Here is a 26,557-nt window from a genome sequence, read left to right as displayed (position 1 = left end):
TTGTATAGCACAGTATCATTCTCTTACTGAGCTCTTGGAGAAAAGCAAGGCCAGGATCCTGTCTGAGGCAAAACTAGCCCTAATGATGTCTAAGTAAATCTTGTTGTGCATATTAGGGATGCGCTGCTTCTGGGAGGAACTGGGCAGGGAGGTCCTCATTTCAACTCTGTAGGAAGTAGTAGGGTCACAGAAAAGAAGTGGTCTAGCATTCAGGTGTTGACTATGAATGATTAGTGCTAAATGTGAGAGAGGATTTGTCTGTTTTAAATTAACACTCTGTCTGGTTCTTTTGTATCTAATGTCAGATGTGAAGATCAGATTTAAAGTTAAAATCTTGAGGGACATACTTCTTAGAAAAGTGTTTGAATGGAAACCCAAACAAGCCACGTGCAGACACTGAAGCTAATCAGTCAATAAGAAATGCTGACCTGAGGTTTGCAGCTGAATCTTGGTGGCTTTGGCAGCTTAGATGCTTCCAGCAAGGCTTTGATTTTTGCAGCTCTCATGCTTAGAACACTCCTGAAGTCTGAGGGTATAATAGCCTCTGTGCCTTTAAATTCCCATTCGTTTCTTTCAGAGATACTGTTGCTTACCCTGAAATGACTTCCTGGGGATGTGAGAGCATGCCTATGTTTTAGAAGGCCTGGTTGTACAGTCCTTAACCCTGCTCACCTGCTCTGAACTGCCCATACTGCTCAGCAACAGTACCCTCACCCCAATATTTCAGTTACTTTTGGGCATCCTCCAGCCCTTGCCTGGAGGCAACATAACTGCGAAAGAAGCAATTTAAGGCTCTTGGAGTTGAGGATCAAATACTCAGCCTGGAACCAGGCACTGGAGTTAGTCATTAAAGCATTCACTTTGAAGGCAAAGCCAAGTCTTGAGTCACCTTCCCTAGCTGATAGTAATGGATTTTCTGCTGCTGTGGTGGGACTGGTTTTCTTCTGGCATTGTCAGGACCATTTGTAGAACCCACTTGAATCTTCAGACCCACCAGTCTTGTTTTGCCTGGAATTCACAGCTGCACAAAAGTACAAAGTACACGGCTCTGCCCCTGCTGCCTGGCCTCTGTGACACTGCTGTCCCTTGGGTGACTTCCAAATAGCTCTTCCACACTGTTGCTCTTCTTCCTCAGTAACCAAATATGTCTCCTGTTGCCGAAGTACAACTAATTATGGGGATGTCTGCTCGGCTGACTGTAAGAATCCTGTCTTGCCAACCCCTCCCAGGAGCCAGGGGTTACTTCACAATCCTTCTCGTAGTCTTCCAGCTTCTCTCACTGTGCTCACTGCCACTGTCTGCCCTCCTCTTGGGGTCTCACCCACATGCTCCTGTAAGTCCCTCCACCGTGCTGCTTCTCAGCCTTGTTCATCTGCACTGAGTTCCCATCCACCTCCACTCTCACCTCCCTCTTGCCTCCCATCATGATGGAGCCTTGGCAAACCGTGTCCTTGATGGTTTCACACTCCACTATTCCTTCTTTGAGAAGGAAATAAATCCATTTTCCTTTTCTTTTGCTGTCTTCCTCTTCTTTTTCTTTCCTATTCTTGGTCTGTCAAATTCCTGGTCTCAACATTTATCTCTATTCCTTTCTTCCTTTCTGCTTTTATACTGTGCCATGTCCATTCTTCTCTTCAAACCCCATTTCCCCAAATCTTTTCTAGTAAGTAATTCGAGTCTCGCTGCCTTGGGGACTATTTATTTTAATAGGTATATCCCTTAGTACACTGGATTAATATACCTGCTTATCTCTTCTCCCAGAGATAATCTTTTACGTTGTAAATTAAATGGGGAAAGTCAAAAGCCAAAGGAACAGATTCATTTTCCAGTGCTCTCAGTGGAAGGCCTTTGCACAGGTACAATTCACAGCACATATATAATTGCATAGATGATTAGCAGAACATCTGGGGAAGTGAAAAGAAGTAAGGCAGCTCTAAAACGTTGAGGTATTTTACAGGTATGACTGAAAAACCATGCAATTGTTCTATAACGGCTTGTTGTGTACACCATTAGGTATTCTTACCGGCTCATGAGCTGCCGTGCATTTTTTCTGTTTCCTGTTTCCTTTGGGGTTTTTTTTCAGAACAGCAGCAAATGCACATGTTCCCTGCGAGGGGCGGAGGAGACCCTTACATACAGTTTCTTGTTCTTATTTTTGTGAACAGAGGAGCCGATGGGGGGAATTCATTGGCGCCTTGTGCCACTGCTCTCTGTGGGGGCAAAGGGCTCAGCATAAGGTCTCCGAGGTCAGGAAGGTTTCCGGAGTCAACTACCATTCGTGAGTCAACGAACAGAGAAAACATCCACCTTGTGTTAAGAAATTTTTATTTGTCCTTTGGATCTGTAATGTAAGCACATAAAATTACAAGTGGAAGAAACATCATGCCACAAAATTGCATAGAATTTTTACAAAAATGTGAATTATGCCTCTGAAACAATCATAGATTGAAGAACCAAAAAAAATAAAAATAAAAATACATTTTAACTGAAATATTTCATCCTACTTTGAAAGCAAATCATCAAGGACTAATCAATTACAGACACTATTAATACAATGTACAAGAGCAACACTGATTTCAAAGAAAGGCAAGCAATGATGTCCCTTTAGTTATCTTTCAGTGAATGTTTAGCTAATACATGAGCATTAATTAACATAATTATGAACATGTTAAATCTAAAATGTCTGGCTGTCATTAGAATTTTTAAAATTCTGTTTATACTGCCAAAACCAAGCTATTTTCAGTAGTGTAAAGATATCTGAAGTGCACGACCTAGTTTAATATAGACAGCTCTATTCTATACAGCAGAAAATCCACAATACAGCATTTCCACACATTCAACACGGAACAAGGCAAATACATAAAAGGCACAAGACTTGCACATCATAAAGACCCTTTTTCATTATCTTACTCTAGTTCAAGTAATATCAATATTAAATGATATCTGTTTCACTGAAATAGTTTGAACAATGCAAGATGTACAGTATTACACACTACCTTACACCTGCAGAAAGTGGCACTGTACAGATATAAAAAATGTGAGTACAGTAAATGGTCAAATACAAACGTACTGTAAAATGACTACAGCCAATAGTATACTTAACCCAACCAGAACAGTTTTGTTGTGTTTTTAAATATAAATAAAGATTAATTGGTATTTGCCCAAGTTTCTTCAAAGACCGTGGTGATACCCTGGCTCTGCTGAAGCCCACGGGAGTGTACCACTGAAATTCAAAGGAGCTAAGATTTACCTAAAAGCCTGCACTGTACAATGACAGTCTTCAGTTTTATTGTCAACACTGCTATCAGTTTATTCTTTTAATAATTTAAACAATGTCATTTTCACTTTATAAAATGCAGCATTACATCTTGACTCTTCATTTTCCATAAATGATTAATATTGATTTCAAAGTGCAAAATAAAGATTTACAGAGGATTCCCCTTTCCTAGTATTAAGATGGAAGTCAAATTTTTGCATTTTATGCTCACTACTTTCATCACCATAAATCAAGACAGTTTTAATCCAAAATACAATCTCCAAACTGTGCAATTTTTTCCACTCTAAGTTTAGAAAAGAAACATGAAAATACTGTTTGTCTTCCATAATTTGAACTAAATATATACACAATTCCTTAACTGAAATCTTAATCTCAATTTGAATCTTATTGCTTAAATTCAAATAAAAAGTTTCTTTAAAGTACTAAAATCCTGAGGGAAAGGAAGAAAAGTAACTTTGTTATGGTGTATTAAAATGCCTCCCTATGCAATTGATTTCTTTCTCCACTGCTGAACGCAAAGTAAGGCCCCGATCTTGCAAACATGAACATGTTCTTGCATGAACATTATTAACCTCAAGAAGTTCCACTGAGCCCAGTGGTGTGCAGTGTCAGTTGTGGATGTGAGCTTGCAGGATCAAGCCTCCCTGTACAGATCTGCACGCCTTTTCACTACACATCCAAGGGAAGAGCCTTCAGCATCACGCAATGGCTCGGACACAAACAAGAATCAATCTGTAATGTTTCGTAATTCCTATTTCTGTTAATACGGGATGCCAGAGAATAGCATTTCTTTACCTTTTCATATATCCTGACTTTCATGAAGTCTCTTTGTCTTTTGATATAAATTTCTGAAAATGTGCTGTTACTTCTCTCATGCATATCATACAGTACATAAACTTTGCTTCTTCTTATTTTAGTCAGTTAAATGGATTAATATATATTTTTAAATATCAGTGATCAGGTTTTTATATTTTGCCTTTTAAATTCCAGACCTTAGTAAAACCGAACCTCGGTCTTAAAAATAATGGAAGATTCTGCTCAATTTCAAATACTGTAGTCCTAAACATTTTATAATCCTATCAAATTCAGTAAGCTTAAAATATGATACTTAAAATCAATACTTTTAAGTCTGCAAAATATATATCAAATTTATATTCTAAAACTACTTTGATTTACAACACTAACACCACAAAAAGAACCTTATGATTAATGACTATTTTATATCAGTACAACCCAGATGTTAGCTTTCATTAAGATTCTCTATACACGTATCCCTGAAACTTTTCATTTCACCAAGAGACCACATCGACTTCAAATATAAACATGCCATGTGTGCATATAGACAGATGTGTGTGCACATATATATATATATACCAACATATATGCACTCACACGGTGTAACAACACGGACGTACACAGACACCAACAATCTCCAGGCAAATTTCTTCTCTTTCTCTCTCTTCTCCACAGTTCCAAGAGTTTTCAGCAGCAATTATATTTCTGTCCCCGTGATAAACATAATATTAAGACAGCAAGCCACCAGTGCTTGCAAAGCTAAAAAGGATTAAATGTTTCAGTGCAAATGTAAAATGATGGTACAGTTGTCAAGGTGCAGTTATAAAGTAGGAAACAAATATAATTAAGTACTGTTATAATATTCTCTAGGATCTGTATTAGTTTAGAGCACTTTGCACTGGTACTTCAAAAGGAAATCTGCACACATTTGTCTCTTTTCAATATACTGGTCTTCATTAAACATTCTTAGCAGTGAACATGGCCAGAAAATTACCCATTGAAAACTGACCAAAAAAGAAAACCAACAAAGAGAGAGAGAGGATGGTGAACATATTAATTTTCCCATTACAACTGCACTACGCTTTAGCATAATAATAAGCTGAAGAATGGGAATGAAGACCTCTGCACAATTCTTTAACTTTCCTTTTGGGAAATGTGCACTTGAATACAGATTCCTCCTGCCTTCTGAAGTGCTTCAGTTGCAGCTCACATCAGGAAAGCAGAGCCAAGTAGTTGGGGAGCGCTGTGCCCTGGCGCACCAATTAGTGCTTGGGCAGTTAAAAAGTAGTATCAAACACTTTTTCTGAATTATCTTCTTCCAATTCCTCTTCACTTTGCAGAGGTTTATGATTTGATTTCCCACTGTCAGATGCCAGAGAAGAAGGGGCAGAACTGTGGTCTCCATCTTCACTGATTTTCCCCTTCATGGCTTCCTGTACAAACTCCAGAATTTCCAAAGGCAGTCTTTTGAATTTGTCTTGATATTCCTGATCAAGTTCCACCTGCAACTACAACAAAACAAAGAAGTTGTCTTCATTTATATCTAATATGACTAGCGTTAGATACAGTGTGGGGAAAGTACCACGTGAGGGGTGAGGGGGGAAGTTAATAACTCACTTTTGCCTGATTCAAAAATATACTTCTTTTTCAGATTAGCACCACACATATGCTATGCCCATTAATTACCATGCAGTCATTGCAAAGCTGAAGGAAAACGCGGTCCCTTGTGCATAAGGCTGGTTTTGGGTACCGTGCTGGGCTACTCAGATCCTTAAGATACTTGTGGTTTATCTGTATTCGTGTCCACAGTCCTACTAGCCTTCACAGGATTCCTTATTCAAGAGCAGTAAGGATTGTGGATATGCCTCTGAAAGATTAATTAAGCTTCAGGTAGCAAGTCACACATTAATCACGCCACAAATATTGCTCAGAGAACAATATAATAACTTGTGCCAAATTCCTTGGCATGAGTTTGAAAATGATTGGAGAAAACATAAGGAAAAACTCAGTTGTCAGAAAGAGTTGGGGTGGGGGGGGGGCGAAATCATTAAATTACATTTTCTAGGGTTAGATCATGGAAAGTTACATTATCTGATTAATGCAGTATGTGTTTTGGACATAACTGGGGAAAAAGTGTCATATCATCAACAGGATGCAACAGGCATGCAGAAAGAAATCTGGCTATCAGTCTTCAGGAAGCTGTGGGCCCTTTCCCAGTATTTACTCAAATAGCCTTTGTTTTTAGTGCCCATATAAGGATCTGTGTGATCCATTCTTTAGAAAACATTAATATGTATGGAAGTTTCAACTGAAGACAAAGCCAATTTTTTCATCATGACCAATCTGAGCATGGAGGAAGCAAACAGGGTGAGTTCCAAAGCCAAATCCTGCGAGCGCTCTGACCATCTGTCCGTCCATCCATCCATTTGTTGGTCATCCATCCATCCATCCACCTACCTTCTTAAAAAGAGGGAGTCAGATTCTGCTAACTGTAGCTGCAGCAGTTTTGCAATAGTTTCTTAGTCAATTGTATTCTGAGCTGTATTTTTTCAGGAAGATATGAAGATACTATGAGTTCTGATCCGTCAGTTCTAGGCTTAAATCTAGGCAATCTAGTTTTGAGCTTCTTTCACCTGTGACAGCTTTCACAGGTAATATACATTTTCACTCAAACTTCAGGACCTACTCTACTCTTATCATCCTTGTCCTGTCCACAGCACGTGACTTTACCACTACACCTCCCTCTGAGCCGTTCCATTCCCACTCCCTGTGCTTCTGTCCTGGTTTTCATCCTGCATTTCTGACTTTTTTTTCTGTAAGGCCTCTTCTTTCTCCTGTTGTGCAAATCTCCGTCCTTAGCTCACCTGGTCTAGTTCTACATTAGACACATTTTGCAACTTTTTTTCCTGAAGATTTAAGACATAGCCTTTCCTTCTCAGTTTTTCTAAGGCTCATTTGTTGCCTAGTTTCTGGCAGTCTTCCTGCTCTTCCTGCCTCCATTTCCCCTTGGTGTCACACTGCAGACAAACGCCAACAAGCCTGAGGCATAAATGGTTGCATTAAATACACCTTGTTGCTAAAATACACATTTGTATAAACTCATATACAATCGAGTACCATAGCACCCTCCTTTCATGTGGTATTTGTCTCTTACTGAATTCTCATTTGTTTTCTGACTGTATATCTAGACATTCTGAAGGGATACTCCTTTTGTCTCCATTGTGATATTATCTGAGACACACAAAACACGGTATAGCATGGTTGGCAGGTAAAAAACACTGGAACAAGTTGCCCAGAGATGCCCCATCCCAGGATACATCCAAGGTCAGGCTGGACAGGGCTCTAAGCAACCTGACTGAGTGGTAGGTGTCCCAATTCACTGCAGGGCATTGGACTAGGTTACCTTTAAGTGTCCCTTCCAACTCAAACGATTCTATATGCTTACCCTAGTTTTATCCAATGGCCATGTACTGGTTTTATTACCCCCAAATTACAGATGAAAGCAGAGAGATTAAGCTTAGGTATGGATCAAAGCTCATGAGGTGCACCATCCACAACTGCATTAGGTCCTCCACTGTTAGTATGGCCATCTGTTAAATTATACATGTACACAACAAGCCTGAAACAGGCTGTGAACCACTAGGACACCAAATTGTTTTTCATGTAACTTTATGGATTGCAATTCTACAAACTACTGCTCACAGCAGCTATTTCAGGCTTTATAACTGTCCTGCCTTTGTTATCTGTACCACACAAGGGCTTCCTTAGAGTACCTGTGCCTGAGGCTCCCCTTTGACTTCAGCCAGGCACTGGGCAGCACAGGGGAGAAACAGGCTCATGCACCCTTGTGCCCCAGACTAATAGCATCTGTAGCTTTTGAACCTCAACTGCAGCAATGCAGCAGCTAGCCAAGAGGATGGAAAATGTGTGAGGCTTTACATGACTAAGCCTGTGCTTCAGTGAGCAGAGCTCCTGGAGGCCAGCCAGCTGCCCAGCTGATTGGCTCACATTCCCTTTCATTTCAAAGGGCTCTTCAGCATCCCTGGCTACAACCCCTTTCCAAAAAGGGTCATCATTCAGAGAAAGGTCTTGGCAACACTTCCTTGGAAGGTGGAGGTGAAAATGAATATGGCTGCTCTGCTTAAAGTAAGGAAAATGCATTCAGGAAAGGAAAACAATAGTATTATTAAAACTATTAATAGCACTTAGACCCAGCTATTATTACTAACCCTACAAAAATAACAGCATTAAAATAATGACCTTTAATCAATAAAGGATTACAGAAGCAGAAACTCTGGTTTTAGACTACCCTCAACAGTCCCCTCCAGACCTTCAAATACTCACAATTTGATCTAATGAACAGCTTCTACCAATTTCTATCACCACCAAGAAAAAAGTGATCACATGAGTAATAGAATGCGCTGCCAACGCAAGGTAGTAGGAGTGATGAAGTTCACACTGAGCATTTTGCTTGAAAAAAATCTTAGAAAATTAGAAAATAAAATAAATATATTAAACCCCTTAATCGGTAATTATTCCACATTTATAGTATTTCATATTATTTTGTCATTAGCTTTAAGCTTAGAATACTGAACTCTTCCATTTCTGCTAACTGAAATACATCTTATCCTTCTGCTGCTGGAAATTATTTTGTTTTGTTTTTAATTTCAAAATTGTTTTTAAGATACCTGTGGGAAAGCAAACACACTGGGATGTTTAAGTATAACAATCTAGCAATGAGCTGAGAAGAAATTTCAGATGTGGAGGAAAGGTCTGTAGTAGCTTAACCCATGGGAAGCACAAACACAAAAATATTTTGTTTCAGGCGACTGGATTTAGAACTGCAGGTATCAGGAGCAAAGACCTTGCTGCGTGCAGTAAATATAGCCAGTGCATTAGAACATGACCCTAAGTACCTTCAACGAGTGTGTCTGTGGTCACAGAGACCAAATGAGTTCCCAATCCGGTTGTAATTGGAGCAACTGTACAAAAATCACACTTAGCACCTGTGGGCTGGTGCAGTTGTTAAGGTCTTGTAAAAGTCTGCTGCATTTCCCCCAAGCCTACGTCAATTGCTCCAGACAGCAGACAGGCACACAGCTGGCTGACACGCAACACCGCTGCCATCTGACCTCCTCTCCTCCAACTCGGCTGCCCCAGGGGAATTACAGGGGACACCATGTCCAACCCCTCTCCCCTCCTGCCAAAGCGACACCTTTGAAGCTGTGAAGTGAACACTGACTGCTGCTCCATCCCGCTGCACCTTTTTAAGGTGCATTTCGGAAGTTAGTAATGAAAGTTTTCCAGACTATTTTTCCTTCTCTTCCACAGCAAGAGGGAGAAGAGAAGCTTCCACAGCTTGGTGGACTGCATTCTTGGTCTACACAGCAGAGTGACCAGACAGTATCATCCCACCATATAAAATCTCATCCCTGAGGCAGATTTCTGATGCAAAACCAAGCCACCTCCACAGGGGGACTGCGTTTCATTCCAGCTCACACTTTTTAAGAAATGCATTTTCAATTCAAAATGACCAAAGCACACTACTTGAGAAGCATCTGAAGAATAAATCTTCAAGCAAAAAATATTTGAGAAATATATATCTAAAATACAACTTGATAAAGGGAACATTTAATGGGAAAAAAATCCATGAAATGGATTGAAATTCTGATTAAATTCTGTCACATCAAAAACATTCATTAACACTGTATTTGTTTTGATGAAGCTCTTCCAACTAAAAACATTTAATATAGCCAAAATAAACTTTTCTTAGTCTCCAATTTTCCATACTTCTTGCAATTTTTCTGTATGCCAGTTTAAGTTTTGTGTTTCTTTCATCCCTTCTTTTTTAATCTACCTTATTTTGCATTATTCATAAACACTTTGTTTCCTTGATCGTACTCTTTCTTGCTGTGAGTAATGCAGTGAATTATGAATGAAAAATAATCAGAACTTCTTGGCTCAATTCTTCAGGCAAAATGCACTGCAGGTAAAACCGAACAGTTTGATATTTCCAACAATCTCTCACATTTCCAAACGAAACCCTTCATTCTCAAGTTTTCACGAGCTTTGATTCCAAATGAGAAAATTTTGTAAGTTGTGTTATTATCCCTTAAGGTAGAGGATATAAAAAATGGCAAAATAATGACTACTTTGGTACATGATTATTATATTTATTCGCCAGCGCACTTTGATATTACTTTGTATCCACTACTGCGGCACTACCGACACAAAGTATTATATTTAATTCCACATAAATACTACTTGTTCCTATGTTTTATTGATGATATAAGCTCAACTGCATTAATTTCTTCCACGCAATTTCAGCAGAATGCATTTTGACAAGATGTAATAACCAGTCACTGCACGATTCAGAACAAAAGGGTGACTGCAACCTCTACAGGACATTTCTGCTTAGCAGAGCTCCCGCTTTCCTCTTCACATACCATTGGGACTGTTTATTTTGTTAACTTCAGAGACAATGATGTCTTCATTGGTCAGTGAAAGCATATTGCAACAGATAGGCTGTCCTGAGATTGCAGCCCCTTTCTCACTCCTCCCCCGCTTCTCTAAATCTGCTAAAGCTCCAAATGCTGTTTTGATTTCTGCAAATGTTTGACCCATATGCCTAAAGATAATTTTGAATAGAGGATTTGGGGCTTTTAAGACTGCATCAGACAACAAATATGCATAATGTCAGCGACCTCAATTTAGCTTCCAAAATAGCACATACAGGACACCAGGATTAAGGGTACAGAGAACAAGCAAGCTGCTGTTCTGCTGCTTTTCATTTTCAGAGCTTACTTAATTAGAAAGCCATTCTGCAGGGATACAGCATTAAAAGACATAGGAGTAGCAAGAATTGTCAGTAACAGGGAGAGTAAAATTGAGGAACAGAGCTCAGGAATCAAGTGATTTATAGGCAGCAATTTTTGTTTAATTGGAAACAGGAGGAGTTTCTTATTAAGGGCTATGTTATTTCTTCCACTAAGCAGATTTCTGCTGGGAAGGCAAAGGAGTAAGCACTGCTTAGCTGTCCTGGAGCCACCCACAGACTCGGTCCCTCCGTGGCACTCAGCATGCCAGAGGGGCTGCAGGAGATGTTGACTCAAGGTGAGGCTGATAGGATTGAGGAGCCCTGGGACAATACCTAAAAGCAATTTACCTGCCTCTACCACATAAAAGAATGGCCCAAAGAAAGTAGTTGGGAAATGCAGTTTGTTGGGAAGCTGAGGTAACATCACTACATGTGCAGAGCTCATTAAAGTGCAAGAGTTGAAGTATTTTCTTTCTCTACCAGGGGCTATACACAAGTGCATAAAGGAACGTGCCACTGGATTAATGTTTGGGCTTAATTCAAGGACAATATAGCTAAATGTGAAACAAAGCTGCACTGGTAGCTAAGGTCTTATCTCAAAAGATGCTGATGCGCTGTGTCATTAAAGAAAGCCTAAGGGCAATCAGTAACAGAGATGGCACAGGAAACATGTTGCACTAGGTAAAGGATAGCCTGTGCTGTCTTTACACTGAGTGGAAATCTTCTGTTAACGATTCCTGTCCTCAGTCAAGGACATCTCTGTTTCAGTGCACACCCATCACTGCCTTTACAAATAATAGTTCTTTTTCAGACCACGATAGACATGAGTGACACCAACTCCAGGACTTTCTGTTAGCTCCACCACAAACTCTTTCTCTCTCAGATAAAGTTCCCCTAGTCCCTCACACAAGGTCTAACACAACAAGCTAATCCTCCCGCACTGTTAAGATCTCCTCCTGAGTTCATGGGCAGTTGCTCAGCAGTTTTATTTTGGACTGATCCATTACTGCCACCCCAGGCTTCTCATGTCAACAGGTTACATGATCCAGATACTCCAGAAATTACCCCACAACAGGAATGAAAAAATCAGCATAGCACCAGAAGCACTTTACAACTAAGGAGCCTAGAAACTGTGTACTGTGTTATTTTCCCTTATTCATATGTTCCCTGTTTGACATCCCCTAACTGCTGTCTTCCAAGTTTCAGCCCTGTGTCTCTTCCTATCAAAGCACAGGTGATTTGCTATGCTTTCCCCAACGTACAAGTCCCCATATAAAAGGGTCCTTTAGCACCTGCTCTCTCAAGGCATTAGATTGTAACCTTAGGGCCTTCATCAATCTGTGTCTCCACCTTTATTAACTGCAACTTCAATTAAACCAAAGGGACTGGGAAGAAACTTGGGACCAGAGCTTCTAGATTTGAACACTCTCATAATAAACTCTTATCTTCTTTCTGCATAATAAAGCAACATCTATTCTAAGAGCTAATTAAAAAATAAATGTTAAAGTGAAGAGATGTATATCAGTGGTACTCAGATCACGTCTGTACTACATGCGCAGAGGTGTGTACTATACTTCTGCTGAAAATTTCTGAGCTGGAGAAATTCCTTACAGCAAAAGCCGAAACTGGTGATGTTTGCTACTGGTGGTTGCACTGTTGTTATTAAATTTCAAATCTCTTGAATATTATTTGAAAAGAGAGCTTGTTCTGATTTCTGTGGAAGGATTTTCTTCACAGTAACTTTGTTTCCTATTTCTCAGCAGTGGAGCAATTTATTCTCATGCAAAGACCTTCTTGTACCTCGTTAAGTTGCATATTTGGAATCATTTTTTTTTCTTATGAGTATTTTGTGTAATTGGTTTCTTTTGTGGATAAAATGCTTTCTTAAGCTATCAGGTGTTCTTCTGATGACTGTACAAATATGAGACCTATGGATATCATGAGGTAGTGAATAAAGCTAATACTAATGGTAACAATCCCCTCTTCACAAATACATATAATATTTTAGGGCTAGATTCTTCTCTTTTTCATTATCACAAGAGAAAGTTAGCTTCATTGTGAGCTGAAGAGAATCTGCTCTGATTCGATGCAATAAATCCAGAGAAATTCCACTGCAGTCTCATCTCTCAACAGATGCCCTTCGTTTATTGGGGTGGATCCAGGATAAATAACTCCAGTGACATAGCTCAAATGGAGCTTCTTCACTGGTCCGTTTATAAGAAGTGCTACTCGTATTTTGGATACTGTCTTCAAAATAAACAAGTAAGTGCATGCATTACCTTCTACTGATCGTGATATTTTCATTTCCATGATGCCTCCCAGGCATAAACAGGCAGTAGAGGCCCAACAGCATGTCCTTGGTAGTATTGCACTACAACTCTTAGCTGAAGAGGCCATAACAGTCCCTCAGAAAGTCCTTTTAAATGACATCTGGAGGTTATAACAGCAACAATATAGTCCAGAAATACTTCAAATCCCGGGTGGGCCAGAGGACATGAGGCTCTCAGAGCTGTGCAGCACCAGAGCAGCTGAGCTGAGTGTCTCCAGGGGGCCCTGGAATCCACAGGGCCACTTACATAATGTGCTTTGCCTAAAAGTGGTGCTGTCCCACAGAGTGTGAGGTTGTGGCTATTTTTGAAAGAGAAGAGAGACAAGAAAGGTGCTTGAGGCCTCTTGTGCAAGGGCTCTGGAGCTGATAAGTACGGACCTGAGAAAACCATGGTGAAATCGACTCCACAGTTTTTGGATCCTAGATGAAACTGAACTCTGAATACTGAACTCTTAAATGCAGCTTAGCAAAGTATTTTTCAATCTCTCACGTCCATCTTGCTAATTGATAATTACAGTGTAGCCTATGTCTGACTATTGGCAGAACATCCACAGCAGTTCCACTAGTATTGCAGAAAATTCTCTCTGAGCAGAGTGATTTCTTCTCAAATACAACCATGAAATGAAAAGGAAACAAATAACCTATTTCTCTGTCTCTCTAGTGGCATCCTTGTGCTACTCAATGGAGAAAGAAGAGAGTTATCCTATGATTAAGTCAGGCATCTCCTTTTATTGAGATAGCCTGCTCTGCCCTCCTGCTCCGTCAGCCTGTTTTGAGTTCTGAACACATACTAAGGTGTGTTTCTTAAGATACATGCTTGGTATAATTTCGAAGGTATTGATTATTGCCAGGGAATTGCATGCATTTTTAGAAATAAGCCATCATTAGCTTAAAAAATAATCTCACTGATCAAGCCTTACACCACACTTTGAAGTTTATCTTGTGCTGACTATGGCTGATCACATTAGAAAGTCTCTGCAGGATGGAAGCTCATTGAAAAGTCTGCTTAGAAAATTACTAAGCAGTCAGTCCTTCTGTTAATATCTGTTAAAATGAATGTTTTTAGACTAGAAAGCAAGCACTACCTGAATAAAGATCAAAGCCGTAGAAGTTTCTTTGAAAATCTTTTCAAGTAGTTGCAGTTCTGTAATCCTTCGTAACAACAAAACCTATTCCAAAATGTTTCCTAACTCACTCACTCTCAACATGAATTTGACTTCCTCTTTACTATCAGAGATGTACATCTCCCCAAACGATGAGCCCATTTAGCAACTGACTCACTATTTTCTAACGTACCCTAATGAAAAAAAAATCTATTTAGAATCTAATACTGAGGTATCAGACACATACAGATATACATGGTCAATGTGCATGTGATGGTTATGTTAGGCAGACACTGGAAAATATTTATACAATTTATCACAATGTCTCAATTCCACCAGTGTCCTCCCACTTGCCTTGGAATTAGGCAGCAGGGCAACTGTCAAACTGGCAAATAAGTCTTGGTATGTTTCTGATCATTAGCTCTACTTCTGATCACTGTCTTTCATCTTCAAATAAGGCTGCATCAAGGCAAAAAAGAACTGTAGCATTACGAGCTAAAGATTTTCTTTTGAGGAAGTAATGTATGTCTGTTGTTTCAGCAAAGCAGCCTGTTCTTCTGCTCACCCACACACCTCCAAGCATATCAATAAAAGGAAAACTTCCTTTGACATGGGAAACGCTTTTTAAAACAAAATTACCTGCACCTTACTTTGCTTTTCCAGAAGTTTAAGAGTATCCATTCCTTTTCCCAGAAGACAAGCAGAGGTTAAGTGGATGAATGACTGAATGTTAAACATACTCCTCCCTACTTACCCACGTCTTAATCTGCGTGGAAAATATTTTTAAAAAATCAATTTGCATTAGCTGATTTTGAAAATTAATTTGGGTAAATAAAATTTGGGTAGGCACCCAAATCATTCAGATGCTCTGAATTTTTTAAACTTTTAAACTATTGTGCTAGAATTGGAAGCTTAAAAATGCTCTCTGTTACCCAGAGCTTGAGGCAGGTGTTGATCAAGCAAATAATAAATCTTAATATTTCTAATTTGATGAAAACAGCAACTTCATGACCTTTCTTAAGTGCTCAAACAGCAGCCTCACCATGAGAGATAGCTCAGCTGTTCATGTCTTGGATGAAGACCACTTTGGAAAAGCAACCAAACCAAGTAGAGAAGCATATTTTTATCCCACTGCTGAGTTCTATATTGACTTTTGCTCTGCTTCACAGATGGGGTTAGGTGACTTTCCATTTTTATTCATTTTTTTCACAGGTTGTCAAAACGATCGGTTTGGGCCAGATGATCTAAGGTTTACTGAGCTTTTTTAAACTGCAGTCCATGTTTTTAATCACCTGAGAATGAATTACTGCAATATTGTCAGGTTTTTTGTTAGTAAACTTTGGCATAACAGTGTGCCTAGCAGGAGTTTAACACCGAAGCCAGAGCTACTGTCCTTCACTTTTCTTCTTCCAGAAATAACGGTTCAGTGTTTTGGCTTCTGTACTTCCAGGAGAGAAGTGTAGGGAAAGTTCTGAGACTGAGTATAGCAGTGACAAGTTGGACTTGACCCATGTTTGTTATATAATGAACATTAAACCTGGACGTACCATTGCAACTAAAAATACAAAGTCTGATGTTAGTGATGGCTACACTGTGTCCATGTTGTACTGTTACCTTCACATCTCTCTACCCCCATCAGATTTTCATTCAGATATCCTCCACTTTCTTTGCTTCGTGCTGTATTACTAAACACATTCTTTTTTTTACTTGAGATGCAAAATTGGTATAGAACTTTAACTACAACTGTTTAAAACTTTACAGCTCCATGTAAGAACAGCACTGCCCAAAGGTACAACCTAATTAAAAATAGCCTGAAGGCTTTTACTTCCTGACACTACAATGAACTTAAAAGGAAAAAAAACCTCTTCTTGTCTGCACTGCTATTACTGGATTACAGAATGCTGTGCAAAGGGAGGTTAATGGAGCCATCCCCATGATTAAGTTCAAGGGATTAATGTTTCAGTTCAGTTGCTTTTTATTGAAACATTTTTTTCAAAGGTCATATTAACACTGACTATTGCAAAGTGAGGCAACTCTAATTACCCATCAAGTTCAAATGAACCATGCAGAAAACTTTGGTTCAGTGATGGTTAGCTGCATCCTTCAATGCAAAATATGACATATAAGGTAACTGAGATAACTCATAACACCAGAGAAACAACAAAAAGCCTGTCCTACTGCTGCATAGAGTAGCTTGAACTCATGCCTGTTAAAGGGCAAAGACAAAGTTCACTTATCTTTAGGAGGAGACAGTGATTGACTGATGGTTTTTGGATCTACAGTACTGGTAAACATTTAAGCACAGGCAAAATCTAACCAGTTCAAACAAAAGAAACACCTGCACAAAATGGCGTGAAGTGAAACTCCTTCCAAACAGAGATCTGAAATGAGTATCAGTCACAAAGAAGTGCTGCAGATGAGTAAAGCTCATTTTCCTCACTGAAGCATTTCAGATGTTTGGGAATCTTCCACTACCCTGTCTTAGCAACTAAAGGAAACTGCAAAGCATGAATGTGTCTAGAAAACAGGACCTGGATGCTGCTTAAAATCCAAGCTTGCTTCAACAGTCAAAGTAGAGACAAAAACTTCCACGGAGAAGTCAGGTGCTCCTGTCACATTCAGACCTGCCCAGTTTTTTCTGTCTGCATACAACCTGATGTGGGTTTCTGTTGAGCACCCGAGCTCCATGAAGAAGGGAAGCCTCTGGGTGTTTTGCCCTTCCTAAGGTTTATATGGATGAATGACTGCCAGCTCCAGCATTGCGATTCAACCAATCAGCAGAGGTCCAGAGGTCAGCTCTTCATAAGTATGGTGGATTATGTTCACGGAGCTATGCTGATAGACAACATGCAAAATCATAAACAAAAGCAACCACCTGCACGCTTAAGTCTGCTCTATGGTATATTTTTCACCTTGAAGTGAAATTGGACATTTTAAAGTCTCCTTGAACAGATGTGTCGGTGATACTGCCACCATTTGTTTTTTTGTTTTGGTTTTTTTTTGGTCAGACTTTTTGCCAGAAAAAGGAATAGATATAGTCCCTGAAAGGTACATCTAGAAGATACAGGAAAAATAAACAATATTACAACTTACTAACACCAAGCAGTGCTATCTTCACACTGATAACAACTTGCTGTATGAAAAGAGTGCGTTGAGGAGGGACAGACTATGCTTAATTAGAAAAAAAAGTTATTTAGAGCACAGTGTGAAGCTACAGGTGTGAGAAGGGCACAAAGTACCTTCTGCCTATGCTGTCCTATCCCAGATTAAGGCACAACCAACCAAGGACCAGGATGAAAGAGCAGCCCCAATGTAAGTGATTGAAATACCAGCATGGACAGAAGTCAGTCCCTTTGGTACCTCCCTTCATCACAGATCTCAGTGTGTGGAGGCTGCACACTCCTACAAGGAAGAGTGAGCTTTTCTATTGATATCAGTGGATTTGGTCCCTGGCCTCTCTCATTCTGAAGTTAATACAGTTCATCCAAGTATAGTTCACAAGAGGGTCAAGCCTGAACTGAGATGAATCCTATGGAACTTCACTAAGCCCTTTGCTTTTTTTTCCACTGAGATTCCATCAAAATGTATAACATGACCTCCTCAGAGCTCTGATTTGTTTTTAATTTAATTTCATTTGTGTGTATCACTGTTGGTAGCCTCTATCTTGTATAAGTTTTGTACTGTGCAAAACCTAATTTAAGAAGAAAAATTGGCAGAAGCAGCATCCCCTTTTCCATTAGAAGTACTTATCTTTTTAATGCTCTATCTGTGTTTTATTACTGTTACATCTTCTAAAGGCATTAAAAAGTTCTCAAGAGGTCTTGTAACTTTACAATGTGTTCTGCGATGCCAATTCTGATCACAGCCTAGTTCAAGATAAGTTTAATGAACGCTGGAAAAATACAGGCCTCTCATGATAAGTGACTGTGCTATTTGAGGAAGCAACAGTATACTCTGAAAACAAGGACTGCTTGGGTTAGAGCTCTCTTTAAAATATGTGTGGAGTACACATTTTTACTGAGGATAACAGAGACTAATCTTGAATTCTGGGAGTATTCCAAATGGTGGTAGGCAAGTATCAGAACTGCATGAGATCGTTAACTTGCACAAACCCCTTTTAGAACAATGACTTACATAATACCAGCTTTTCACCGTTTAATATAAATGTATTTAAAGCTACAGAAATGCAGACAAGCATTAGATTTAGTAGTGATGATTGGAAAATTAATTCAACTGCAAATGTGTAACAGTAATAAGATTATTCTGAGTTAGTTGCAGAAGTTATTCCTAAAAAAATCTTATCACTTACGTTATTTAAACTTTCTTACATATCAATTAGTTTGAAATAATAAGTCTTTAGGCTATCCACTAATTGCAGCACTGTAGACACAATCTGTATTTAAAATTATGCAGTGAAAATTAAGCCAAAGCACCAAGCAGTCTTGGCTAACAAAAACGTTTTCCTCAGCCCTTCGGATAAAGAAGGAGAGATAATGGGGGCACTGAATTCACAGGAGAACTCTTTCTCAGTTTACTATTCTCTGCTTGTCACATGTTAACACAGAGTACCAAAGCCACAAGCTGTTATCCACGTGTTTAATTTGCAGTGTTGCATTTTCAGTGTATTCATTTTCTGATCATATGGTGTGACTGTTTTCAGACAAAAAAGCGAAGAACTTCAGTGATTAATGCAAAGGAAGGACGGCAACACATACAACCCGAAGAACAGCTGATTAAGAAGATTCTGCCACAGGATCATTTACAAGTGTAAGGTAAATGTGGATGGGTTATTTTTTAGAAGACAGAGGGAAGCTGGTTGCAGAGGAACATCTAGTACATACATGAGGAAAAGCCACCATTTTTAGTTTCTACCTGCTGTTATGGCTCCAGGCTCTTAAGAAAGGCTTCAAACTACTCTTTTAAGTCTTTCTGTCCTTGCAGAATTGATCTCAGGAGAACAGAAGTTCCCTTGTCTGCTTGTATTTTATTTCACTGATATGCTGAAACTCCAGTTTGGCACTTGTGTCATTAGAGCTGGTTTATTCTGGCACCTGTCAGAGGCACACAGCATGGACTGCTGCATCAGTCACAGCTGCTGACTGCAGCCGCTGTCCTCAGCAGAAGAAGTGATGGGAAGAGGAATTATTTTTAAAACACAGCTACTAATTGACAGGTGTTCTTCCCTGAATCCTCTATGCCTACAGTACCAATGAGGAGTCAAAGAGAACATTCAACTGACCAAAACAGATAATGGGAATTATGTCTCCAACCACAGAAATTCGAAGCAAGCAGCTGAAATATTCTGTGTTCAAAGGTGTCTGATGGAGGTAATCAAAAAGCGTGTCTCAGATTGATGCTTCTTAAAATCAGACAAACAAGTTGCTCTCTCCCTGCATGCTACATTAGCAGCTACCAAGCTGTTTCACCCTACTGTCCCCTCTATTCTGTACTTCATTTTACTTAACAAGAAAAGGCAGAGCATGGAGCTTTCTGTGTATGATATAACTTCATCTTCAGACAGCAGTGATTTACACTTTTGTGCATGAAAAAAAGACAGTCTCTTTGATTATCAGCCTGTCTACTGTAAGATTTCCTACTGTCAGTAGCCTGCACTTAATATGTAACTCTGTAAAAAGACACTCAAAGATGTTCCCTACTGCATGCATGTTTATTAAAAAAATGTTTCTAGATGCTCATTAAATGGCTACAGGAGGAAAACAAAGGTGAATACTGAGTCAGTGCTCTTATGGCACGTGTGTTTGTTTGTTTGCATATCCTTACTAAACATGAATGAAAAAGGGACAGCATCTGGTAATTTCTAAGTGAATCAAAATAATGCCTTCATGGGCACAAGCAGGGATTTTCTATAATTTACATTACTGATGTATTCATACTACACGTAGTTTGTTCAGGAGGGACAAGTAAAGAAAAGGTCTTGGTGAGATATTTATCAAAGATATTATCTTTTTTTTCTGATCTCCAGTGTATTATAAGAGAGAGACCTGCAGAAAGCCTCTGGGTGCTAACAGAATTGGACATGAAAATGGACACTGTCCTGGTGGGGGGCCTAAAACAGATGATCACATTAGGGAGATGGGGTGGTGAAGTTTACTAACCTAGAAAACTTTTGGAAGTGAAACACAGCAGGGCACGGGATGCTCAAAATGCAGGAAGCATTCATACTTACATTCATTTGTATTCTCTACTTGTGTTTGTATGAGAATACGGACATCTAGTACACATAAAAGACCTCAGAGCAAGCTTACTGCTTTTTCATATTACAGCAAAAAAAAGCATTTCTGCATCTGACAACAGCGATGATCTTGGCCTGTAACAAATCCTCAAACATGGTTTGTATCACTGAACTGAATCTACTTCTGAGGAAGTAGCAGCCGTTAAGAGGCAGTTAATATTACGAGAAATTAACCCCAGACTTAAAAAAAAATCACTTAAAAAGTAAAAAATCCAAATAATAATTTAAAAATTTGAATTAATTTTCAACCAATTGGTATTTTCAAGTGTGAGCCCCAGCAGTGTCTATCTGAATACAGATGGGAATGAAGGGTATTCCAGGGCAAGAGGAGACACTAACACTGACATGAAATTAGAGAGTAGTTACTGCAGAATTTATTCCATTCTGCCACACAGAGAGTGAGTCCCTGCTCAGAATTACAATGATTCTTTGAGAGAAAGACTGACAGTGAATTATCATTCCCAGGAGCTTCTGTAATTTCTAAGCAACTCAGCATTACACAGACTTGCACATCTATCATGCTTCAACTTCAGCAGCATTACAGCATCAGTGTAAGGTGTAAAACTGACAGAACAGGGAAAGATTTAATTGCTGCCAAGGTCATCAATCCCATCAGGAATACTAACTTCTGAAACCAGATAAGTGCTCTGAAAACTGAACCTTCGGAATTTTCAGCAGAAAGGCCAATTCTGTGATCAGTAATATTACATGGAGATCCCACTGACCTATGTAACACCCTGACAAAACTCTGAGCCAAACAGGTACTTCTAAATATCCTAATATTCAATAATCTCACGAAGAAAGTCAGAAGACAATCTGTGTATATACGAATAGCATCAGCATCAGCAGTTGGTGAAACAATCTGCCTTATGTGCTCCAAGCTCTATGTTTTATTCAGGCATTAACACCTTCATGAATGTAAAGATGTCAGATGTGAGCTACCACACGCAATATCATTCTCACGGGACATACAGTAACTTAACATGGAGACTGACATTGCACCATGCAGAATTCTAGTTGTACATAACAGCTATTATAAGATTTACAAAAATCCAGGTCTAGAAAAGATGTCAGCTTGATTCTAGACAGCATCTACACATGGCTGAAGCCCACTGAAATGCTCTACTATGCACTGAAGAGTTTATCTGAAAGAGCTCAAAGGAGAAGAAAAGTGTAGCAATAAATGTCAGACCTTCCTTTTCAGAACTCTCATTGGCCATTCCTTCCTGGTCAAAATGTCCTACTGGCAAGCTATTTTGTATGGAATAAAAAAAGATGCATCTTAGGACCAGACTTTTAAGTCCACATTCTCTTATTCTGTCTCAAAGATGATTTATTTTAAATTTCCGCTGTTGACACAGACAAATCACTATTAGCTAAATGAAAGTTACTGCTATACTAATATTTATTAGTGGATTCTGACAGCTCCTGAATGAAGCTCTGAATTTAGGTAACCTCTCTAGATTTCTGTACAACTACTATAATGACTTAAAAGGATTGGATACCTCTCCTGCATATGCTCTGATGTCATTCCTTCTGTTCAGCCTGAAGCCAGTAGTGTCTCTCCATATGGGAGAGAGAGCTGAGATAATACTCCTTGATGGCCTGCACAGAAGCTTGACTTCTCCCTTCTGTGCTGCCTGACCTCCTCCTATCCAGCTGCTTCAGAGCATTCAAAATGCCTTACTCTGCAGTTGTACCAGTGAGAATGTAGGGCAGAAAGGAGTGGAAGAAAAAAAACTCAACATTTTTCCATCATTCTCATATTTCCTTTGGAGTGAGTAGAACTGTGGAGTGATGGTCCTAAGTGGTTATGTGATGCCACCAGAGGTTCTTATCTTAGGTCTGAGTTGCTTCTAACTGTGCAGAAGCAATTGAATTGCCCATTCCTGCCATTCTCTGAAGATATTCTGACTTAACCCAAGCAGGGGGTATGAAGTTGGCAGCATACTGTTTGCAATGTAAGTGATGTATGACAAGAATAGAGGTAAACACTTCTGTTCTTTTAAATGTCCACCGAGTTGTTTCAAGGCAGATCAGATCTATTCCTGTGCTTCTGCTTTTCAGGAAAGGAAGTCAGAACATTCCTGAGGAAGAGAAATCAGTATTCTCACGACACCTAAACGCAAACAACAACAAAAATTCCAGTTCTTTAGTGAACAATTGCCAATTTAATGCTGCCGTCTCAAGTAAGTCACTCTTCTGAATACTGGCAAGGTGCCGACACATTCATTATGGCTCTACTTTCTTTTGTCACAACTACTTTGTTCAGGAAACCTGCCCTTTTAGGTACCTTGCCTGTATCCAAGAGGAAAACACATTCATGTAGCCAGGGCCCCACCTAGCAGCTCTAATCTTTGACCTTACCACAGTGAGAGAACTAAGCAATATTTACAGTCAGCTGCATTCTTTTTGAAGTGTTTGAAAGTATCTTTTTCTCAATAGTAAAAACATTAAAATAAATAATAAATATATAATGATATATATAGAGATACATGAAAAGTATGTTAGTGTCCACCTGGGCAGAAACATGTAATCCACAGAAAAAAAGAAGCCTGAGAAGTTATAGCCACATGCTATGAATTAGTCAAACTTATTTAGCATTTGCATTTCAACAGAATTGAGACGTTAATATCTGTTTTGCAAGACCCAGATCAAACATACACAGCTGGTTCTTTTTTTCTTACTCTCCCATACGTGTCCTTGGAAGTATACCTAGTAAGTATTTAGAAAACAAACAACCTTTCCTATGCATTCTGATAAAACATCCTCTGGGAAAGCACAAGGAATTGCCTCACTGATGTTGGCCAGGGAGAAGAGGAGCAATCACAGCAAATGTGTTCCTTTTCCTCTTCTGAAGGTGCATCTCTAACACTGGTATTGGTACCACACTGACTGAAGGAGTAGTCCCAAAACCGGAGCCTTTGTTGCCACTAGGAAGGACTATGAATCACAAAACAACTGTTAAGGCTTTGTATGGGACAGCGAAAAGCTAAGCAGGGATGTTCCCTGGCAGAGAGGATCTGCAGTGCTATCCAGAAGGCTCCATTTACTCCTGCACATCTGTGAGTTGAGCCAGGGGACTGAAAAACAAACCATACCTGCTTGGCATGGAACCAGAACCCTCTGCACCCAGGTACCTGCAGCAGAACAGTAGGTTCCGTTACCAAACACAATCCTGTCTGAGAAGCTATGGTAGTTCTCTCCTCACAGGGAAGCAATGTATACCAAAGCATTCCAGAAACTTCAGTAGAAGGAGAATTATTAAATATAAATACAAACCAAACAGGATTCACCGATTCAGTGACAAAGGCTTGTGGTTTACAGCCATTTCCTAGTGAGGGAAAACTCAAGACCTCCTGCCATGACTGTAGATGACAGCAGACATCCTTGAAATACTACTACATTGTGTTAGCATGTTCTAATCATTAGTCCTCCTATATAGGACTTTCACCTTTCTCCCGAGCTTTGATTGCCTCTCCCCAGTTGTCCTGTTCCCTTCCTCCTCCCTTAAAAACTCACTCTCTCACCTCTAAATTTTTGCCTTAGGCTCTACTAATTCCACTTTACTGATTTCTCCTTTCCCTCCCCCCTCCGCCCCTCAAATTTTCTTTCCTGCTCTCATGCCCCAATTAATCATTTCTCTCACTATCCCATACTCTGGTGTTCCAGATGACAAATATTAAATTTATCTGTTTGGTAAGCTTAATCTTGAGAGGTGCCCAGAATTCCTACCTTCAACACCCTTCCCCTTTCTCATCCGCGACATGTAGATGCTCTCAATTCATACCCCTGTAATATCTCCTCACATCAATCTTCTTTACCTCTTTGGAGAGACATTTAATAGTGCCTGTTTCTCTGATATGTGAGTACTGCAGCTACTGTGAGCAGAGAACAGAGGATATTCTGATGATCCAAAGGGCTGTAGAGAGAGAGCTTGTATAATCATGCTGTGACACACAGCCCCTGACCACTGCACTGAGGTGGGGCAAAAGCAGCAATAAATAAAGCAGGCAGGCAGACAATGGGGTGGGGTATGATTTGAAGAAGCCACAGATTGCTTTCCCGGTACAAAAAGAATGTAATGGCCAGTGGCAGCGTATGTTATGCAGCTAGCAGATAATAATCAGGGCTGTAATTGCTCAAAGATTTCAGAGGAACCATCAGGCAGTAAATTGTGGACACTCCTGACTCAAAGTTTTGACATGTAAAATGAAAACAACATTATCATTACTAGATAAAAAGGGGAATGTTTCACTCACTTTCACTATAGTCTCATATTCCATTTCTACTTCTGTTTTTCCTCTACTTCTTGTTCTTCTATGCTCTTTAAAACAAAACCAAGGATCATTTCAATTTGATGTGATTAACAATTACTCTAAGCTGAAATGACATAATTTTGTTCATTACAGTAAAATAACAGCTCTTTAATCTACGTATTTAATGAAAAACATAAGATTACTTCATGCTTCTGTGTGTGGGCTCATTAATATTTGACTAGGTAGTAGGAATGTGTTAGTCAGAGAAATCACTCTATTTATCACAACCTGTCACTCCATACTGGCAGAAGAGAATATTTCAGCGGTGTTACGTGGGAGATTTGCTAAGTTGCAGATCAGGCACATCATGGGAAATGACAGCTTTTTTTTTTTTTTGGAGGGGGGATAAGAATATCTGAATTAAAAAAAACACAAGCATCACCTATGCTACTTGAAGGCTGTGCTTGAAGAAATACCTCCAGACATTGCAGCAGGAGGGCGTCACACTGCAGTCATGGCCAATGCCATGGACTCCGTGAAGTTTGCATGGAAAACCTTCAGTGACAAATGCAAGTGCTTATGAGAGTGGTGCGGACTTTCACCAGTCAGCTGATTCCCTTTGACTCAGCCCTGCCGCAGTGCCTGAGCATGATGAGATGTGGGACCTGTTGCTGCTGGACACAACACTGCTGTGCCTGTGTTCAGATTCAGCATTTCTCTCTGAAACTTCTGCTTTGACAGTTTCAAAGAGAGGCAGGATTTTCAGGCTGTCCCTGAAGAAGACCCCAAAATGCTGCAGGCAGCTGCATGCTACTCAGAGCTGACCCACTGGGATGGCTGTGGCTCATCACATACACTCTATGCACCCTGAGCTTCAACTCTCTTGAAGAGCTCTAAGGTGTGGATTAGGGAAGTCCTGAAGGTATTCCAACATCAAACAAAAAGACCCACGGTTTTTAGCTTGCAGATATAGTTACTAGAAGATGGCTACAAAACTATAGCCCTGAACTTAGAATGAGGGTTACTTTTTGGTTCTTGCTAAGTGTAGCCTTCAAACAAAGTTAACTGTGCCATTTTCCTCTGGCTGCAGTATGCTTTATTCTCTGTTGTGTTAAATAATGTGGTCGCTGTCTCCTTTTACTCTATAATAAGCATGATTTCAGTGTTAAGTGATTTACTGCTTCATAGCTATAGCAACTGAGTGAGTCTATTGCTAACTTAGTTCTGTTTGTAGAGTTAAATCATGGCTCTTATGATACACTTAGTGCCACTAAAATCTTGACATTTTGCACCTCATGTACTTTACACCCTAACATGTATTCAAAGTAATACCACATATACCTATTGTATATCCAAGAGCCAGAGCTGTAATGGCATTAAATGTGATACGGTGATACGAGGTGAGAATCAGCCCTGGAACAATCGCATGCAAGTTCACTGAGGTCAACTTTATTTTGCCTTAGCTGTTGGCTATCATGTTTGCTACAAATGAAATTGCAAATTGAAACCTTTAAATAGAAACAAACAATAGCACAAAATAAAATTATCTGTTTCAATATTGAACATTAAAATAGCTTAATAACCAAAATAATACGTTTTCAACGTGCCACAAAACATTTCCTCTCAAAGCAATTTTTAAAAAACTGAATGTAATTATGGAGCCACTTCCTTGGTAATGGGTGAAGAAGCAAAACAATACATTTGAGCACCATGTCCCCTTTCTA

General features: G+C 39.5%; 1 protein-coding gene across 3 annotated transcripts in view; it reads right to left on the bottom strand.

Moving 5' to 3' along the window:
* Nucleotides 1-2,294: 2,294 nt before the first annotated feature.
* The window catches only part of PLCB1 (phospholipase C beta 1), a 373,777-nt gene continuing 349,514 nt past the window's right edge, over nt 2,295-26,557 (bottom strand). For 2 of the 3 annotated variants that reach the window (XM_042884248.1, XM_042884258.1), the window contains one exon: nt 2,295-5,580. In XM_042884248.1, the coding sequence (XP_042740182.1) occupies nt 5,350-5,580 (231 nt within the window). In that variant the 3' untranslated portion in view covers nt 2,295-5,349. Of the gene's footprint in view, nt 5,581-24,836; nt 24,902-26,557 lie in introns of all 3 variants that reach the window. The other variant, XM_042884267.1, reaches the window with a different exon arrangement.

This window comes from Lagopus leucura, unplaced genomic scaffold, assembly GCF_019238085.1.
Source record: "Lagopus leucura isolate 7727_CA_CO unplaced genomic scaffold, USGS_WTPT01 Super-Scaffold_73, whole genome shotgun sequence".
Classification (NCBI taxonomy): domain Eukaryota; kingdom Metazoa; phylum Chordata; class Aves; order Galliformes; family Phasianidae; genus Lagopus; species Lagopus leucura.
The sequence above is the reverse complement of the archived record's forward strand: the minus strand, read 5'-3'. Positions and strand labels throughout refer to the sequence as shown.